The 16,097-nt window shown below is 44.5% G+C and overlaps 2 protein-coding genes across 2 annotated transcripts in view; both read left to right on the top strand.

Moving 5' to 3' along the window:
• LOC148111769 (uncharacterized) overlaps positions 1 to 16,097 on the top strand; it is a 332,684-nt gene that overhangs the window by 180,666 nt on the left and 135,921 nt on the right. The gene's annotated exons all lie outside the window — the stretch shown is intronic.
• GPSM1 (G protein signaling modulator 1) overlaps positions 1 to 16,097 on the top strand; it is a 120,682-nt gene that overhangs the window by 58,788 nt on the left and 45,797 nt on the right. The window contains 2 exon segments of the mRNA XM_060685037.2: positions 10,525 to 10,595; positions 14,116 to 14,283. Of these exon segments, the coding sequence (XP_060541020.2) occupies positions 10,525 to 10,595; positions 14,116 to 14,283 (239 nt within the window).

The raw sequence follows: 16,097 nt of genomic DNA, 5'->3' as shown, positions 1-16,097 counted from the left end.
AGAATTTCGCTTCCCATCCAGGAAGCTTCATCGGTTGAAGTGGTGGTGGGAGAGATGGAAGGATAGGTTCTGACAGGATGATTGGATGTGTGTGCGTGTGTGTAAATGGAAGGAATGTGTTTCTTTGCAGTCATCTGGTTATTAGCACTCTCTCTGAGAGCTCTTGAAGGCTTCTTGGGGTTTTCACCTGAACCAGAAAAGACAATCCTTCAATTCCCATTCCATTCCCATCCACCCTCCTGTCAGAACCTATCCTTCCATCCCCCCCACAATCAGGTACTCTCAACTGTCAGTACCTGTTCTTTCCATCCATCTCCCCCCCCCCACCATCAGTAGAACTGATGAAGCTTCCTGGATGGGAAGCGAAACCTCTTTTTCTTCTTCTTCCTCAAAAAAACATGGAAGGGACCTACAAGGTCACCATATTCTTTCATTTGTTCTCTAATTCTTGTGCGGGTCTTTCTATCCTGTCTTGTCATGCCGAGTACGTCTCTGTCCATGGCTGTTGTGGCCCGCCAGCGGCCTGCGCAGATCGTGGCTGATCCCGACGACAAGGAGGCTGGTGTGGGGTCGCGCCAGCAGCCTGCGGAGCCGGCACTCGCGTCGGACAGCGAGGAGGTTGAAGAGGATGTGGTACCAGAGGCAGAGACTCAGCCAGGGCCTTCAGAACCTACAGAGGCTCCTTCAAGTGGAGAGAGCGAAGTGGAGGAGCCTCTCCTCAATGCTTGAGCATGCAGGGCTGCCAAGAGACAGGAGTGGCTACTCATGAGGTGGAGGTCTCCTCGAGAGTAAGGTTTGAGGATAATTGGCCACTCCCTTAGCCTATTTAAGTCGCATGCAGTTAGTAATTTCTTGCTGGAAACAACGTGTAATTATTACAGAGCATTTTTGAAGAGTGAGTGTCTTATTGTATCTTGTTTTCTGGGCTGGTTGCCAACCTTTGCCGAACTTTGTTTATTCTTGGTACATTATAACTTTGATAAGGACCGTTGGTGTGTGTCACAATCCTTGGGAATCTGGAGCTGGGGCAGAACAATGGCTCTTTGCATCACTCGTAGCTTTTGTGTCGATTGTGAGGTTAATATCCATGTTTCACTGGCATATGTTAGAGCAGGTAGCACACATGGATCGAAAACTTTTCAGGCATAGAGGGAGATTGTTCTTGAAAATTGAGATCCGTTGCCAAGGTATATGTAGTGGGCTACTAAAAGGTAACGGTTCCCCTCGCACATATGTGCTAGTTGTTCCCAACTCTAGAGGGCGGTGCTCATCTCCGTTTCAAAGCCGAAGAGCCAGCGCTGTCCGAAGACGTCTCTGTGGTCATGTGGCTGGCATGACTCAACGCCAAAGGCGCACGGAACGCTGTTACCACCTAAATAGGTGGTCCCTATTTTTCTCCTTGCATTTTTTATGTGCGTTTGAACTGCTAGGTTGGCAGAAGCTGGGACAAGTCACAGGAGCTCACCCCGTTACGTGGCGCTCGGGATTCGAACCGCTGAACTGCCGACCTTCCGATCGACAAGTTCAGTGTCTTAGCCACTGAGCCACCACGTCTCTTAGCGGCCTATTACATCTACATAGTTCTTCTCCAGATATTTTGTTCTTTCTTTCTTTGGTGAATTTATTAACCATGAGAAAATAGGTAGTTCGAATGTATACCTTTGCAGGGTTAAGATTTGAAAAAACTCTGCAAACACACCCAAACGGCTTTGACATTTCTAAAAATAGGGATGAATCGTTCCAGTGTCTGCTCTTCTGGCCCAGATTTGAGACTTTGGACAAACCTTAAAAGATAGAGGAAGCATTTAGAAATGTCCCCGTGGATTCTCCCCTCCCCATTTTTTTACTTGTTGGCAGGACCAGTTGGTAAACATGGCAATAACGAACGCAGGAGAGTAACAGAGCATTGAAGGAGGAGAAATGTTTAAAGTTACCGTTCCCCCACCACCTTAGCTACGGAATCCTGGGTTGTCAGGGGCTGCTGATCTGATGGGGTGGGGAAGGTGCAATAAAATTAATTTTTAATTGAATTTGGGGATAGCGGTAGTAGAGAGAGAAATAGTGCCAACTGCAGAGGTAGGCAGTATCAGCTGCTCTTCGAAATGCATCTAGTGTTACTTTCTGAGCACTGAAGAAACAACAGTTTTTTTTCTGGTTCAGGTGAGTATATGTCCTGTTACCTTTTTTTTTTTTTTTTAATTTATTTTTATATGCCGTCCTTCTCCGGAGACTCAGGGCGGCTTACAATGCGTTAAGCAATAGCCTTCATCCTTTTGTATATTTTATACAAAGTCAGCTTATCGCCCCCACAAACTGGGTCCTCAATTTACCTACCTTAGAAAGGATGGAAGGCCGAGTCAACCTTGAGCCTTGGCGAGATTCGAACCTGCAGTAATTGCAGGCAGCTGGTCTTAATAACCAGCCTAATAACAGGGTGCCTTAGACCACTGTACTACCAAGGCTCTTCTTACTTTGATGGAAAAGTAAGCAGAACATTGTTTCTGCTTGCAGAGAAATGAGGCATCGTTTAGGGTTTTTTAAAAAAATCTGGCTTGGGGGAGGCGAAGATTTTTGAAGATGCGATTTGGGTCCTGGCTCCTTCTCGCGGCCTTGAGCATCATCTCACGGGGATAACCTCAGTTTCCCCTTTGTAAAATGATGGGATTGCCCAGTTGGTTGGCAAGATGTCTTAACAGGATGAGAGCTAGCTGGGGAGAGAAGCAGGAGTAGTAGTTTGGAGTTGCGTGTTAATCTGCTTGTTAAATTTAAAATCTTTCCTATTTATTTATTTATTTATTTATTTATTTATTTATTTATTTATTTATTTATTTATTTGCTTTTTATTTATTTATTTGCTTACTTACTTACTTACTTATTTACTTACTTACTTACTTACTTATTGGTTCGATTTATATGCCACCCTTTTCCTGAGACTCAGGGCGGCTTACAATGCGTTAAGCAATCGCTTTCATACTTTTGTATATACCTGCTTAGTAGGGCTTTCGGGCCCCCCCAAGCGGTGTTCTTTTTTTTAATACAAAGTCAGCTTATTGCCCCCACAATCCGGGTCCTCATTTTACCTACCTCGAAAGGATGGAAGGCTGAGTCAACCTTGAGCCTGGTGAGATTCGAACTCGCAGTAATTGCAGGCAGCTGGTGTTACTTAACAGTGCTTTAGTCTGCTGCGCCACCAAGGCTCTTTTACCTTTCTCTTCCTCCTAAAACTGTTAAATCATCATTTTGAAGAACATTGGCAAAGGGTTTTCTAGTTGTTTTCCTAAGAGGAAGTTATAATGTCAAGATTTCTTGTGGGTGGTAGTTCCACAGTTTGGGGCAGTGTTTCTTAATCACAGCAACTTTCAACGGTATTGGAAGACTGCTATCGTGTCTCCCCTGGTCCTTCTATTCCCTAGACCAGCCAGGCCCAGTTCCTGCAACCGTTCATCGTATCTTTTAACCTCCAGTCCCCTCATCATCTTGGTTGCTCTTCTCTGCACTCTTCCTAGAGTCTCAACATCTTTTTGACTAAAACTGGAAGCAGTATTCTAGGTGTGGTCTTACTAAGGCTTACTAAGGGTTGGACTAGAAGACCTCCAAGGTCCCTTCCAGTTGTATCCTGATTGATTGAAAGAGTAGCATCGCATCAAGACTTACCATGCTTGCTCAGTGAAAGAGATGGTTTTCCTAGCAGAATCCAATTAGGGCCTTGGGGTCTTGTGTTATTAAGAAGGATTTTGGTCTTACTGGGGGAAAAGGGGGGGAAAAGATTCCCCCCCTCCCTTTTCAGTAAGGTCAAAGAATTTGAAAGAATACAATGCATTTTGTAAGTAAAAAACGGTGACAGTTCATAGAGATTACTAGTTGCAAATAGAAATACACATTATTTCCACAGCAAGGAAAATAAAGCAGGAAAGGTTGAATGGATTATTTTAGTCAAAGAGGAAAATATGTTCTTATTTGGATATCACTTCTGGAATGTGCGCTTGTGAAGAAGAAACAAAAAGGAAATTTTGGTTTTATTGATTAGAAATATTTGGTGTTATAGGAATGTGCAAAAGCAAAAAATTGAGGTTGGAGTCTGTTTATCTTGTATTGTGCTAAGAGTTAGAAGTCAGTGCTTCTTTCTTTCTTTCTTTCTTTCTTTCTTTCTTTCTTTCTTTCTTTCTTTCTTCCTTCCTTCCTTCCTTCCTTCCTTCCTCTTTCTTCCTTCCTGCCCTTTCTTCCTTCCTCTTTCTTTCTTCCTTCCTTCCCTCCTTCCTTCCTTCCTCTTCCTTTCTTTTTTCTTTTTTCTTTCTTTCTTCCTCTTCCTTCCTTCCTTCCTTCCTTCCCTCCTTTCTTTCTTTCTTTCTTTTTTCTTTCTTTCTTTCTTTCTTTCTGTTTGTTTCTTCCTTCCTTCCTTCCTTCCCTTTCTTTCTTCCTTTCTTTCTTTCTTCCTTCCTTCCCTCCTTTCTTCCTTCCTTTCTTTCTTTCTGTTTGTTCCTTCCTTCCTTCCTTCCTTCCTTCCTTTCCTTTCTTCCTTCCTCTTTCTTTCTTTCTTCCTCCCTCCCTCCCTTCCCTCTTTCCCTCCTTTCCTTCCTTCCTCTTTCTTTCTTTTTTTCTTTCTTTCTTTCTTTCTTTCTTTCTTTCTTTCTTTCTTTCTTTCTTTTTCTTTCTGTTTTCCTTCCTTCCTTCCTTCCTTCCTTCCTTCCTTCCTCTTTCTTTCTTCCTTCCCTCCTTCCCTCCTTTCTTCCCTCCTTCCTCCTTTCTCTCTTTCTTTCTTTCTCTCTTTCCCCTTGTATCTTGCGCCCCCTTTTATCCGCTCCCTTTCCGTCCCTTAATTTCCTTTTTTTTCTTTCCTTCTTTGTATTTTATATAATAAAATGATAAATACTAAAAAAAAAAAGAAAAAAAAAAGAAAAGGATTTTAGCAACCAGGAATAGCCTTGCCTCCCTTTCGTCAAAACCTTCGTCCCTTGCTCCCTCAGAAACAAGATGCCGTTACCAGCTCCGTCAATAAAAAAAAAAACTGATTTGTTTGAGGAGTTCCCCTGCTTGGCACTGATGAATGAAGCTGCCATTCATCTGGAAAAGAAACGGAAAGTTTCTTGGCAGCAGTGGCAGTTTGCATGGCAGGTGGTGCCAGCCACCCAGCCACCTTCACCCCTTGAACAATCCGTTGGTACGCTGGCAGCTTTCAGTCTAACCTGCTTTACAAAATAAATCCCTTTGGCCTCCTAGTCCCAGCACAGACATTTTATATTGAGGTGGCTTTTGATTCCAGAAGGGAATCACAAAGCAGCCATCAATAAATATCTCACAACTCAGCAGCAGAAATCATGAGTCGCTTTATTAGGATAGAATAAAGGAGAATAGAATAGAGGAGAGGAGAATTAGAATAGAATAGAATAGAATAGAATAGAATAGAATAGAATAGAATAGAATAGAATAGAATAGAATAGAATCACAGAGTTGGAAGGGACCTTGGAGGTCTTCTAGTCCAACCCCCTGCTTACGCAGGAAACCCTACACCACTTCAGACCAATGGTTATCCAGTCTCTTCTTAAAAACTTCCAGTGTTGGAGCATTTACAACTTCTGGAGGCATGCTGTTCCACTGATTAATTGTTCCAACTGTCAGGAAATCCCTCCTTAGTTCTAAGTTGTTTCTCTCCTTGATGAGTTTCCACCCATTGCTTCTTGTCCTGCCCTCAGGGGCTTTGGAGAATAGCTGGACTCCCTCTTCTTTGGGGCAGCCCCTGAGATATTGCAACACTGCTATCATATCACCCCCTAGTCCTTCTTTTCATTAAAACTAGACATACCCAGTTCCTGCAACGTTCTTCTTATGTTTTAGTCTCCAGTCCCCTAAATCCTCTTTGTTGCTCTTCTCTGCACTCTTTCTAGAGTCTCAACAACTTTTTTACAGCGTGGCGACCAAAACAGAATGAAAGTGTATTACAGGAGAAGATTTCATTTCTTGTACCTTATTGAGAGTTATCTCAAGTATATATTTTTTTCGCCTGAAAAGGTGACTGGATTGATTCTTTTTGACTAAGAAGAAAAAGAAGAAAATTTTTACTTCCCATCCAGGGAGCTTCATCGGTTGAAGTGGTGGTGGGAGAGATGGAAGGATAGGTTCTGACAGGATGATTGGATGTGTGTGCGTGTGTGTAAATGGAAGGAATGTGTTTCTTTGCAGTCATCTGGTCGTTAGCACTCTCTCTGAGAGCTCTTGAAGGCTTCTTGGGGTTTTCACCTGAACCAGAAAAGACAATCCTTCCATTCCCATTTCATTCCCACCCACCCACCCACCCACCCTCCTGTCAGAACCTATCCTTCCATCCCCCCCCCACAATCAGGTACTCTCAACTGTCAGTACCTGTCCTTTCCATCCATACCCCCCACCATCAGTAGAACTGATGAAGCTTCCTGGATGGGAAGCGAAACCTCTTTTTCTTCTTCTTCCTCAAAAAAAAACATCATTCCAGTTGTTTTTTCAAACAAGAAAAAAGAAAGAAAAAACCACTTTTGAGACAACTATGTTCTCCAAGTCTGATGACCGAGGCTCTTCATAGACACTTATCAAGAGATGTAGCTATTTAATTTCCTTCCTTCCTTCCTTCCTTCCTTCCTTCCTTCCTTCCTTCCTTCCTTCCTTCCTTCCTTCCTTCCTTCTTTCTTTCTTTCTTTCTTTCTTTCTTTCAACATACATACATACATACAGGTACTTCTTGACTTACAGCAGTTAGTTTAGTGACTGAAGTTATAAGTTCACTGAAAAAAATGACTCTTATGACCATTTTTCACACGTAGGACCGTTGTCGCAATGATATAGATAATACGAAGTTAAATGAGGGATAAGGTAAAAAAAAATAGAAACTCAGATGACACCAGAGTAAATGGAAAAGGGGGATTGGGGAGAAAAAAGAAGATTATAAATGTACAATTATGAAATGATAGATTAGGTAAAATGGGAAAGAAATTGAAAAGAAAGTATATGTTAGTAGAAAATTGAAGTTGCTCGGATACCAAATAAGGGAAAGATTGCACAACAAAGGAGAAAGAAAGGAAAGAGAAGGAGAGGGAGAGAGAGGAATGGAAGAAAGGGGAAGGAGAGGAAGAAAGGATAGGGGAGAAGAGCAGGAGAGAAGGCGAGAAAGGAGGGAGGAGTGGGGGAGAGGAAGGGGAAATAGGGGAGTAGAAGAGAGGAGGAGGAAGAAAATAGAAGAGGGAGGGGAAAAGAAAGAAGAAGGAGAAGGTTTGTTGTGAAAAGAGAAAAAAGAGAGGGTAGAAGAGCAATCCCAAATGTAATTAAAAGGTCTTATTTTTATGCTTCCGTTAGAAAAAATATGTAAATATATGACCAATTATGGATAAAAGAATGTACATATACATTATTTGTATAAGAAATAAAAATAAAAAACTTTTTTCAAAAAAAGAAATCACATCCCCTGCGTGATTGCTTGACAGATGACTCACACTTATGACGGTGGCAGTGTCCCGGAGTCACGTGACCCCGTTTTGCGACCTTCTTGTCAAAGTCAACGGGGAAGCTGGATTCACTTAACAACCGTGTCCCTCATTGAAGACGCGCGATGATTCCCTTAACAAAGGGAGTGGCGGGAAAAGTCGTAAAATGAGGCAAAACTCACTTAACGGCGGTCTTGCTTAGCAGCAGGCATTTTGGGTTCAATTGTGGGCCGAAGTCGAGGACTATTTCGAAAAGGGAGAGTCGGTGGGAAATGGTAGTGGAGTAGTGGGGATTATGGCCCATGGCATTCACAAAACTGTTGTTGAGTGTGAGGCAACCTTTGCAGTAGTGATCTACGAGAGGCATAGAAACGGATTCAGGTTTTACCTCCTAATATTGCTGTTCTGTATAGTCCCATCACAAGAGAGGAATAATTGTCTCTGGATAGTATAAAAACTTAATTCCTAGCAATCACATTCTATAAATATTTCCTAAAAATTTTCCAGCACAGGCAGGCAGCCTGTTTCTATTTATCTCCAAGCCAAACAGACTTTTCTTCCTGTCTATGGGGCATTGCAGTCATCTGCCTGTATATAAAAAAAATAATAATACTGAAATTTGTTGTTTATTTGCACGTCTGATTTTTAGGTACAATATTTTTATTTGCAATCATTCTGGAATGAGAGAGCCGTGGGCTCGTTCGTCTTCTTTGCAATATCCTTTTCGGTGTTTGAAAGGGATAGTTATATCCCCCTCAATTTTCTCCACTTTAATCACTTTTCATAGGATTTAAATTTCCATTTTCCTGACGCTTCTCATTCTCTCTGCCTCCTTCTCCTAACGTGGGCAGGCTATCAGATTTAAGCATGGTGGGACCACTGCAGAATCATATTCAGCAAATTACTTCCTGTAATTTGGAAGCTAAACTTCAGATTTAGAAACAGAACATAGAATATAGGTCGGTCATGGCAAACTTATGACACACGTGCCCAAAGTGGCACAGAGAGCCATGTCGCTTGGCACACACTGTTCTGCCCCAGCTACGGACCTCAAAGAACCCAGCACACACAAAATCTGTACAAAACTTAATTTACTAAAATAACTCAGTCTTTTTCAAACAAAGCCTGTTAATAAACTTTCTACAAGAAACCAAAGATAAAGTAATCACAATCTTACTGTGGTTGCCAGAAAGCCCAGAAGCAATTTACAGAGAATCCAGACGTGAAGGAGAGTGAACTAAAGTTGTTCCTTACAGCTTGCTGCAATCGGCGTTCCTCCTTAAATAGGCTAAGGGAGTGGTCAATTAGCCCCAAGCCTTACTCTCGAGGAGACCTCCTCCTGAGAAGCCACTCCTGCCTTTTGGCATTTCTGCACGCCCGTGCATCAAGAAGAAGCTCCTCCTCTTCGTCCTCTTCACTTTGAGGAGCTTCTGGAGGTTCTGAAGGCCCTGGCTGAATCCCCGCCTCTGGCACCACATCTTCTCCAGCCTCCTCATTGTCTGACTTGAGTGCCAGCTGCACAGGCTGCTGGCGCAGCACCACACCAGCCTCCTCATTGTCAGAATCAGTTACAATCTGCACAGGCCGCTGATGGGCCACAACACACATGGCATCGCCCATTCCTCTTCCGGGTTTCTGGCATGCATTCGTGTGCGACAATCAGCTGGCCTTTGTGCTTGCATCAGTGCCGGAAATCGGAAGAGTTGGTCTTCCATTTTCCGGCATGACCATGTGCACTGGCCAGCTGATCGGCGCATGCGTGGCAGTAACCTAAAGACTTGCCAGCAGTAATCTGAAGAAACCGCAAGTGTTTCCGGCATGTACACGCCTCTGGGCAACTCCTATTCCTGGTCTCGGCCCAGACAAGCGCACATGAAGTGCTCCCTTTTCAGCACTCAGTGATATAGGTAGTCCTTGTTTTACAATCATTAATTTAGTGAATTGTTGGAAGAGAAATCCGGTCTGGTTCGAAGCCGGGAGAAAGACGCTGGAAATAAAATGGAGGCTGGCTGCAGGAAAGAAGGTCTGTCTTTATTTGGGTGCTAGAAACTTCAGTGACAGCAGCATGTTTCTGTGGTAGCTGACAAAATAGGGTTGAGAGTAGATAGGTTTTTATACATTCTTTGGGGCTTTGTGATTGAGATGCCTGTTCCCGTGTCCTTTAATATTTTAATGGCTGTTGCCACATTCCTATAGGGTCATGTAGGGGTCATGGCTGGCTCTACAGGCAAAAGGGGAAAGGCAAATCCTAGGTGTTTGTCTGAGCTAATCTTGTCAGCTTTGGCTAGCCTTAATTGTGCTGCTTATTTGGAGTCTCTACTTATGAATAGATTGGCCCAGTCTTTCTGAATGGATACAAAATCTGCATTCCTAAAGCTTCTGCTTGAGGCTGTTTTCCTATGGCAGGAAGACTGGGCCTGCTTTCCGCCTTTGATTTTTCCTCCTCTTCTCCTTTACGGGAAATATTCCATCCTGCCTCTTTTTAATATTAAGAATAAAGAATATTTTAATCTGGGGAGTGGAGGCCTTCCTACACACTCTTCAAAGTTGCAACGGCATTGAAAAAAGTGACCTATAACTATGTTTCACACTTATGACCATTCCGACATCCCCATGGTCACATGATTAAAATTCAAGCCTTTGGCAACTGACTCATATTTATGACCGTTGCAGCATCTTGGGGTGATGTGATCACCAAATGTAACCTTCCCAGTCGGCTTCCGACGAAGTCAATGGAGAAATCCAGATTCACTCAACAACTGCGGCAAAAATGGTTTTTGTGTGTGCTGCGTTCTTTGGGGTCCGTAGTTGTGGCAGAACAGATTGCGGTGCTCCAACCTTCTGATAAGAAAGTCAACGGGGGAAGTCAGATTCACTTAACAACCATGTTACTAACTTCAGTGATCCACTTAACAACGGTGGCAAGAAAGGTCGTAAGAGGGGGCGAAATTCACTTCACAAATGTCTCACTTTAGCAACAGACATTGTGGTTGTAAGTTGAAGACCAGCTGTGTTCCCGGTTTGCAGTTTCGTTTGTCTTGAAATTCTCGTCAATGGCTGCCCTTTTCTCTTCCAGGCGCCAGGCCAAAGTGGGCCCAAGGAAACAGCATGAGCAACCTGGAGCTCCTGAGGTTCCCTTCTGAAAAGGTAAATAGCAATCAAAATTGGTCGTGAAAAAGACCATCATTCTTGTCGTTCTAATACAACCTGCAGTGGTTGACTACCGGTAGTATGTTACTACTGGTTTGCCGCATGCACACCCGCTTTGTGCACACGCGTGCCCCGGTTCGCGCATGCACCTGCCTTGCACACATGTGTCCGGCCTTCCGTGCATGCCCTTTGCTCGCGCGAGCACCTGTGGCTAAATAGGATGGCATAGAGGTGGACTTTAGCTCCCAGAATTCTCCAGTCTGGCCTTTGCTGAGTATCTTGGGAGTTAAATGATTGTCTTCCAGATAGAGCAGTGTTTCTCAACCTTGGTAGCTTGAAGATGGGTGGACTTCAATTCCCAGAATCCCCCAGCCAGCAGCGCTGGCTGGGGGATTCTGGGAGTTGAAGTCCACCCATCTTCAAGCTTCCAAGGTTGAGAAACACTGGGATAGAGAGACTTCAATTCCCAGAGTTCTCCAGTCTGAACCTTGCTGAGAATTCTGGGAATCGAAAAAAAAATGTCCTCCAGATAGACAGACTTCAATTCCCAGAATTCTCCAGCCTGGCAATCACTGAGATTCTGAGAACCGAAATATATCCTCCAGATAAGACGGACTGACATTCCCAGAATCCCCCACAACACATTTTGGCTGCTCCTGAGAATCATGGAGCGAAGTTTGAACATTTGGGGAGCGTCCAACATTTGGAGAAGGCTGCCCTAAAAGCTGAGGCATCAATTCGGAGCAAACTGCAGGGATGACAGAGTTCCTTCAGCAGTTATGGCTAGAATCCTAGGAACTAAGCAAGAGAAGGAGTGAATGGCCACAGACCATGGTTTGTTGTTGCTTGCTTTGTCTTTGGTGAAGGTTAGGAGCTAATTTCTTTCAACCCTGCTCCAGCACATTTATTTATAACTACAGTACAACTTGTACTCCTTTTTCCTTCTTGCATTCTGTTGTTCTGGGAGGAAGAAGTCAAGACCAGCTTTGATGTCATCTTAAACCTAGACACCGAGTGGGCATCCAGACCACTCCCGGATCCATGCAGGAATCCAAATTCTAGCATCCCAAACAGGGGTGAAATCCAGCAGGTTCTGACAGGTTCTGGAGAACCGGTAACGGAAATTTTGAGCAGTTTGGAGAACTGGCAAATACCACCTCTGGCTGGTCCCAGAGTGGGGAAGGAATGGGGATTTTGCAGTATCCTTCCCTCAGGAGTGGAGAGGGAATGGGGATTTTGCAGTATCCTTCCCTCAGGAGTGGAGAGGGAATGGGGATTTTGCAGTATCCTTCCCTCAGGAGTGAGGTGGGAATGGAGATTTTGCAATATCCTTCCCCAGAAGTGGAGAGGGAATAGGGATTTTGCAGTATCCTTCCCCAGGAGTGGGGTGGGAATGGGAATTTTGCAATATTCTTCCCCAGGAGTGGAGAGGGAATGGAGATTTTGCAGTATCCTTCCCTCAGGAGTGAAGAGGGAATGGGGATTTTGTATTATCCTTCCCCAGGAGTGGGGAGGAAATGGGGATTATGTAGCATCCTTCCCCACGAGTGGGGTGGGAATGGAGATTTTGCAATATCCTTCCCCAGGAGTTTGGTGGGAATGGAGATTTTGCAATATCCTTCCCTAGAAGTGGGGAGGGAATGGGGATTTTGCAGTATCCTTCCCTCAGGAGTGGGGTGGGAATGGAGATTTTGCAATATCCTTCCCCAGGAGTGGAGAGGGAATAGGGATTTTGCAGTATCCTTCCCCAGGAGTGGGGTGGGAATGGGAATTTTGCAATATTCTTCCCCAGGAGTGGAGAGGGAATAGGGATTTTGCAGTATCCTTCCCCTGGAGTGGGGTGGGAATGGAGATTTTGCCACGCCCATCAAGCCACGCCCACAGAACTGGTAATAATATAATTTGGATTTCACCACTGATCCCACACCTCGTACAAAGCCAAGACCTTATCAGGATATTGCTATGGCCTTCCTCTTTGTCTTAAAAACCTGAGTATATGGCTGAACAGAGCTGCAAAGAAGTCAGTGGAATTATTTTGTGGTAGGGATGGATAGAAATGCGCATCTTTGGCCATAATTTGAAGCATAAAGGTAAAGGTTCCCCTCGCACATACGTGCTAGTCGTTCCTGACTCTAGGGGGCAGTGCTCATCTCCGTTTCAAAGCCGAAGAGCCAGCGCTGTCCGAAGACGTCTCGGTGGTCATGTGGCATGACTCAAGGCCAAAGGCGCACGGAACGCTGTTCCCTTCCCACCAAAAGTGGTCCTTATTTTTTCTACTTGCATTTTTTACGTGCTTTCGAGCTGCTAGGTTGGCAGAAGCTGGGACAAGTCACGGGAGCTCACCCCATTACGCGGCACTAGGGATTCGAACCGCCGAACTGCCCACCTTTCTGATCGACAAGCTCAGCGTTTTAGCCACTGAGACACCGCGTCCCTCCAATTTGAAGCATAGTCTCTTTTTCCAAGAACATCATCCTGTATTAACATTACTTGCATTTTATGGTTATCCAAGCATTTGATTTTATTTTACCTACATGTTGCATTTTATATTATTCACATTTCCTTGGAAATGGCCAAGCAATATTTATTTATTTATTTATTTATTTATTTATTTATTTATTTATTTATTTATTTATTTATTTATTTATTTATTTAACTTGTATGCCGCCCTATCTCCGAAGGACAATAAAAACAAGCAAAATCAATGTTAAAAATACCCAATAAGATTATAAAAAGACCATTAAAATCCCTTTTAAAACCCCCTTCAGTCCAAACCAGCCAGGCGAAATAACCATGTTTTAAGGTCACGGCGGAAAGAGTGAAGGTCAGGGGCCACCCGGAGCTCCAGGGGGAGCTGATTCCACAGGGTAGGTGCACCCACAGAGAAGGCCCGCTCCCTAGGGGTCGCCAGCCGACATTGTCTGGCCGACGGCACCCCAAGGAGGCCCTCCCTGTGAGAACGCACCTGGCGATGGGGAGCCGTCGCTGGCCGCAGATGGTTCGCCAAATACCCCGGGCCTAAGCCATGTAGGGCTTTATAGGTAATTACCAGCACCTTGAATCTCACACAGAGGGCAACCGGTAGCCAATGCAGGTCCCGCAGGAGAGGTGTAACATGTGAGTGTCAGGACACTCCTATTACTACCCGCGTGGCTGCATTCTGCATCAGCTGAAGCCTCTGAGTGGGCAGCCCCATGTAGAGAGCATTGCAGTAGTCGATCCGGGAGGTGACGAGAGCATGGGTGACTGTGCGTAGGGCATCATGGTCCAGGTAGGGGCGCAACTGGCGCACCAGACGAATCTGGGCAAATGTGACAATTGCCAGCAAAATCCCACTATTTTTTGCTGGCAAGCAAGGAACAAGATATGTCTTTGCACTGTCTGACCAGAGTCCTGACACAAATCCCACAGCAGTGTCACAAAACACAAACATGTAAAGGAGAAGTGAGGCCTTCCTGGAGAAACCTCTGCTCTGGGGAAAATTGTCCATAATTTTCTTTTTTTATATTTTTTCCAGGATCAGAATGGAGAGACCCTTCACTTAGGAGACCTTGGAATAACTGGGAAAGATTCCTTGCCTTCCTCTGCTAGCTCCCATAAATATCGGCAAAACCCGTCGTTGTTGGAGGGTTACGGTGAATCTCCTCTGGAAGCCAGTGACGTCCAAGTCCAGTTATCCCAGCTGGTAAGAAGGAAAGTGGCCAAATGTTTTCCTCATGACAATCAGTGCTTTATTTTCAGGGATTCTTCTGACTGCCTACATACCAGTGTTTCTCCAAAAATAAGACCAGGTCTTATATTAATTTTTGCTCCAAAAGCCGCGTTAGGGCTTATTTAGAATATAATTTTAGAATAGAATAGAGCTGGAATACACACACACCAGTGGTGGGTTCCTCCCGGTTTGGCCCGGTTTGGCCGAGCCAGTAGCGGTGACGATATAACGTCACCGAACTGGTTCTGCCCCCCAGGCGCCCATGCCCCTCCCCACCCCCCACGTTATTCGTACCTTTTATTTGTCCCCATCCCCAATCTATTGGGGTCCCGGGTCCCGGCTAGAAGGAAAAAACTGTTTAAACTCTTGCCGCAGGGCTTCAAAGGGCCGCCCTACAGCTGATCAGTGTTAAAAGGCAGTGTGGTGGTAGACCGGTGCCTCCAAAAACAAATGAGTAGACCAGTGCCTGCAAAAACAAATGAGTAGACCAGTGCCTGCAAAAATAAATGGGTAGACCAGTGCTTCCAAAAGCAAATGAGTAGACCGGTACAGCTCTGCAAGTAGTTAAAAATCCTGGTAGACCAGTACCTCTGCTAAATCCTAAAGAATTGTCACATGACCATCAAGCCACACCCACAAAATAAGCCATGCTCACAGAACTGGTACTAAAAAATTTTAGAACCCACCCCTGTGTCACACACATATATATCAGTGGTGAAATCTGAACCAGCTTGTTACCGGTTTGCTGGCCGCGCATGCACATTATGCACCAAAAGGAGGCTTGGGAAGGTAAGTAGAACAGTGAGGGAGAGGAATCAGCTGTGGCACATGATCTTGGGAACCTTTTTTTTTTACTTTTTAAAGGCATAATTTACGACTGGTTCGGGCGAATAGGTAGTTAAAAAATGCTTTAAAAAAGTATATAAAAAAAGGTTCCGACGATCACAGCTGTGCTGCGCGATCGTCAAAAGTTTTTAAAAGCATTTTTTAACTACGTATTCACCCGAACCGGTAGTAAAAAAAAATGCTTTAAAAAAGTACAAAAAAAAGGTTCTGACGATCAGCTGAGCGATGCGTGACCGATCTGTTTTTTTACATTTTTTTACTACTGGTTTGGATGAACCGGACCGAACCGGTAGCATTTCACCCTGATATATATGTGTATATGCACACCCACACACCCATACAGAGTATGTCACAGAAGTGAGTACACCCCCTCACATTTTGTAAATATTTAAATATATCTTTTCATGTGACAACACTGAAGAAATGACACTTGGCTACAATGTAAAGTAGTGAGTACACAGCTTGTATAACAGTGTAAATGTGCTGCCCCCCTCATAATAACACAATGCTTCATATCTAAACTGCTGGCAACAAAAGTGAGTACACACCCCTAAGTGATAATGTCCAAATGGGGCCCAAGTTGCCGTTTTCCCTCCCTGGTGTCATGTGACACGTTAGTGGTACAAGGTCTCAGGTGTGAAGGGGGAGCAGATGTGCTAAATTTGGTGTTATCGCTCTCAATCTCTCACACTGGTGACTGGAAATTCAACATGCGCTTCATGGCAATGAACTCTCTTGAGGAGCTGAAAAAACGAATTGTTGCTCTACAGAAAGATGGCCTAGGCCAGTGATGGCTCAGGGAGCTCAGGGGGGGACACGGATGTGTGTGCCATAATTCAATTCAACAATCCGTTCCCCCCACTTTTGGCACAGTGAGCCCAGTAGGCCTGTTTTTCGCCCTCCCCAGGCTCCAGAGGCTTTCTAGGAACCTGGGGAGGGCG

This window comes from Pantherophis guttatus, chromosome 16 (assembly GCF_059756535.1).
Source record: "Pantherophis guttatus breed Tessera chromosome 16, ASM5975653v1, whole genome shotgun sequence".
Taxonomy (NCBI): domain Eukaryota; kingdom Metazoa; phylum Chordata; class Lepidosauria; order Squamata; family Colubridae; genus Pantherophis; species Pantherophis guttatus.
This window is presented reverse-complemented; position numbering and strand designations above follow the sequence as displayed.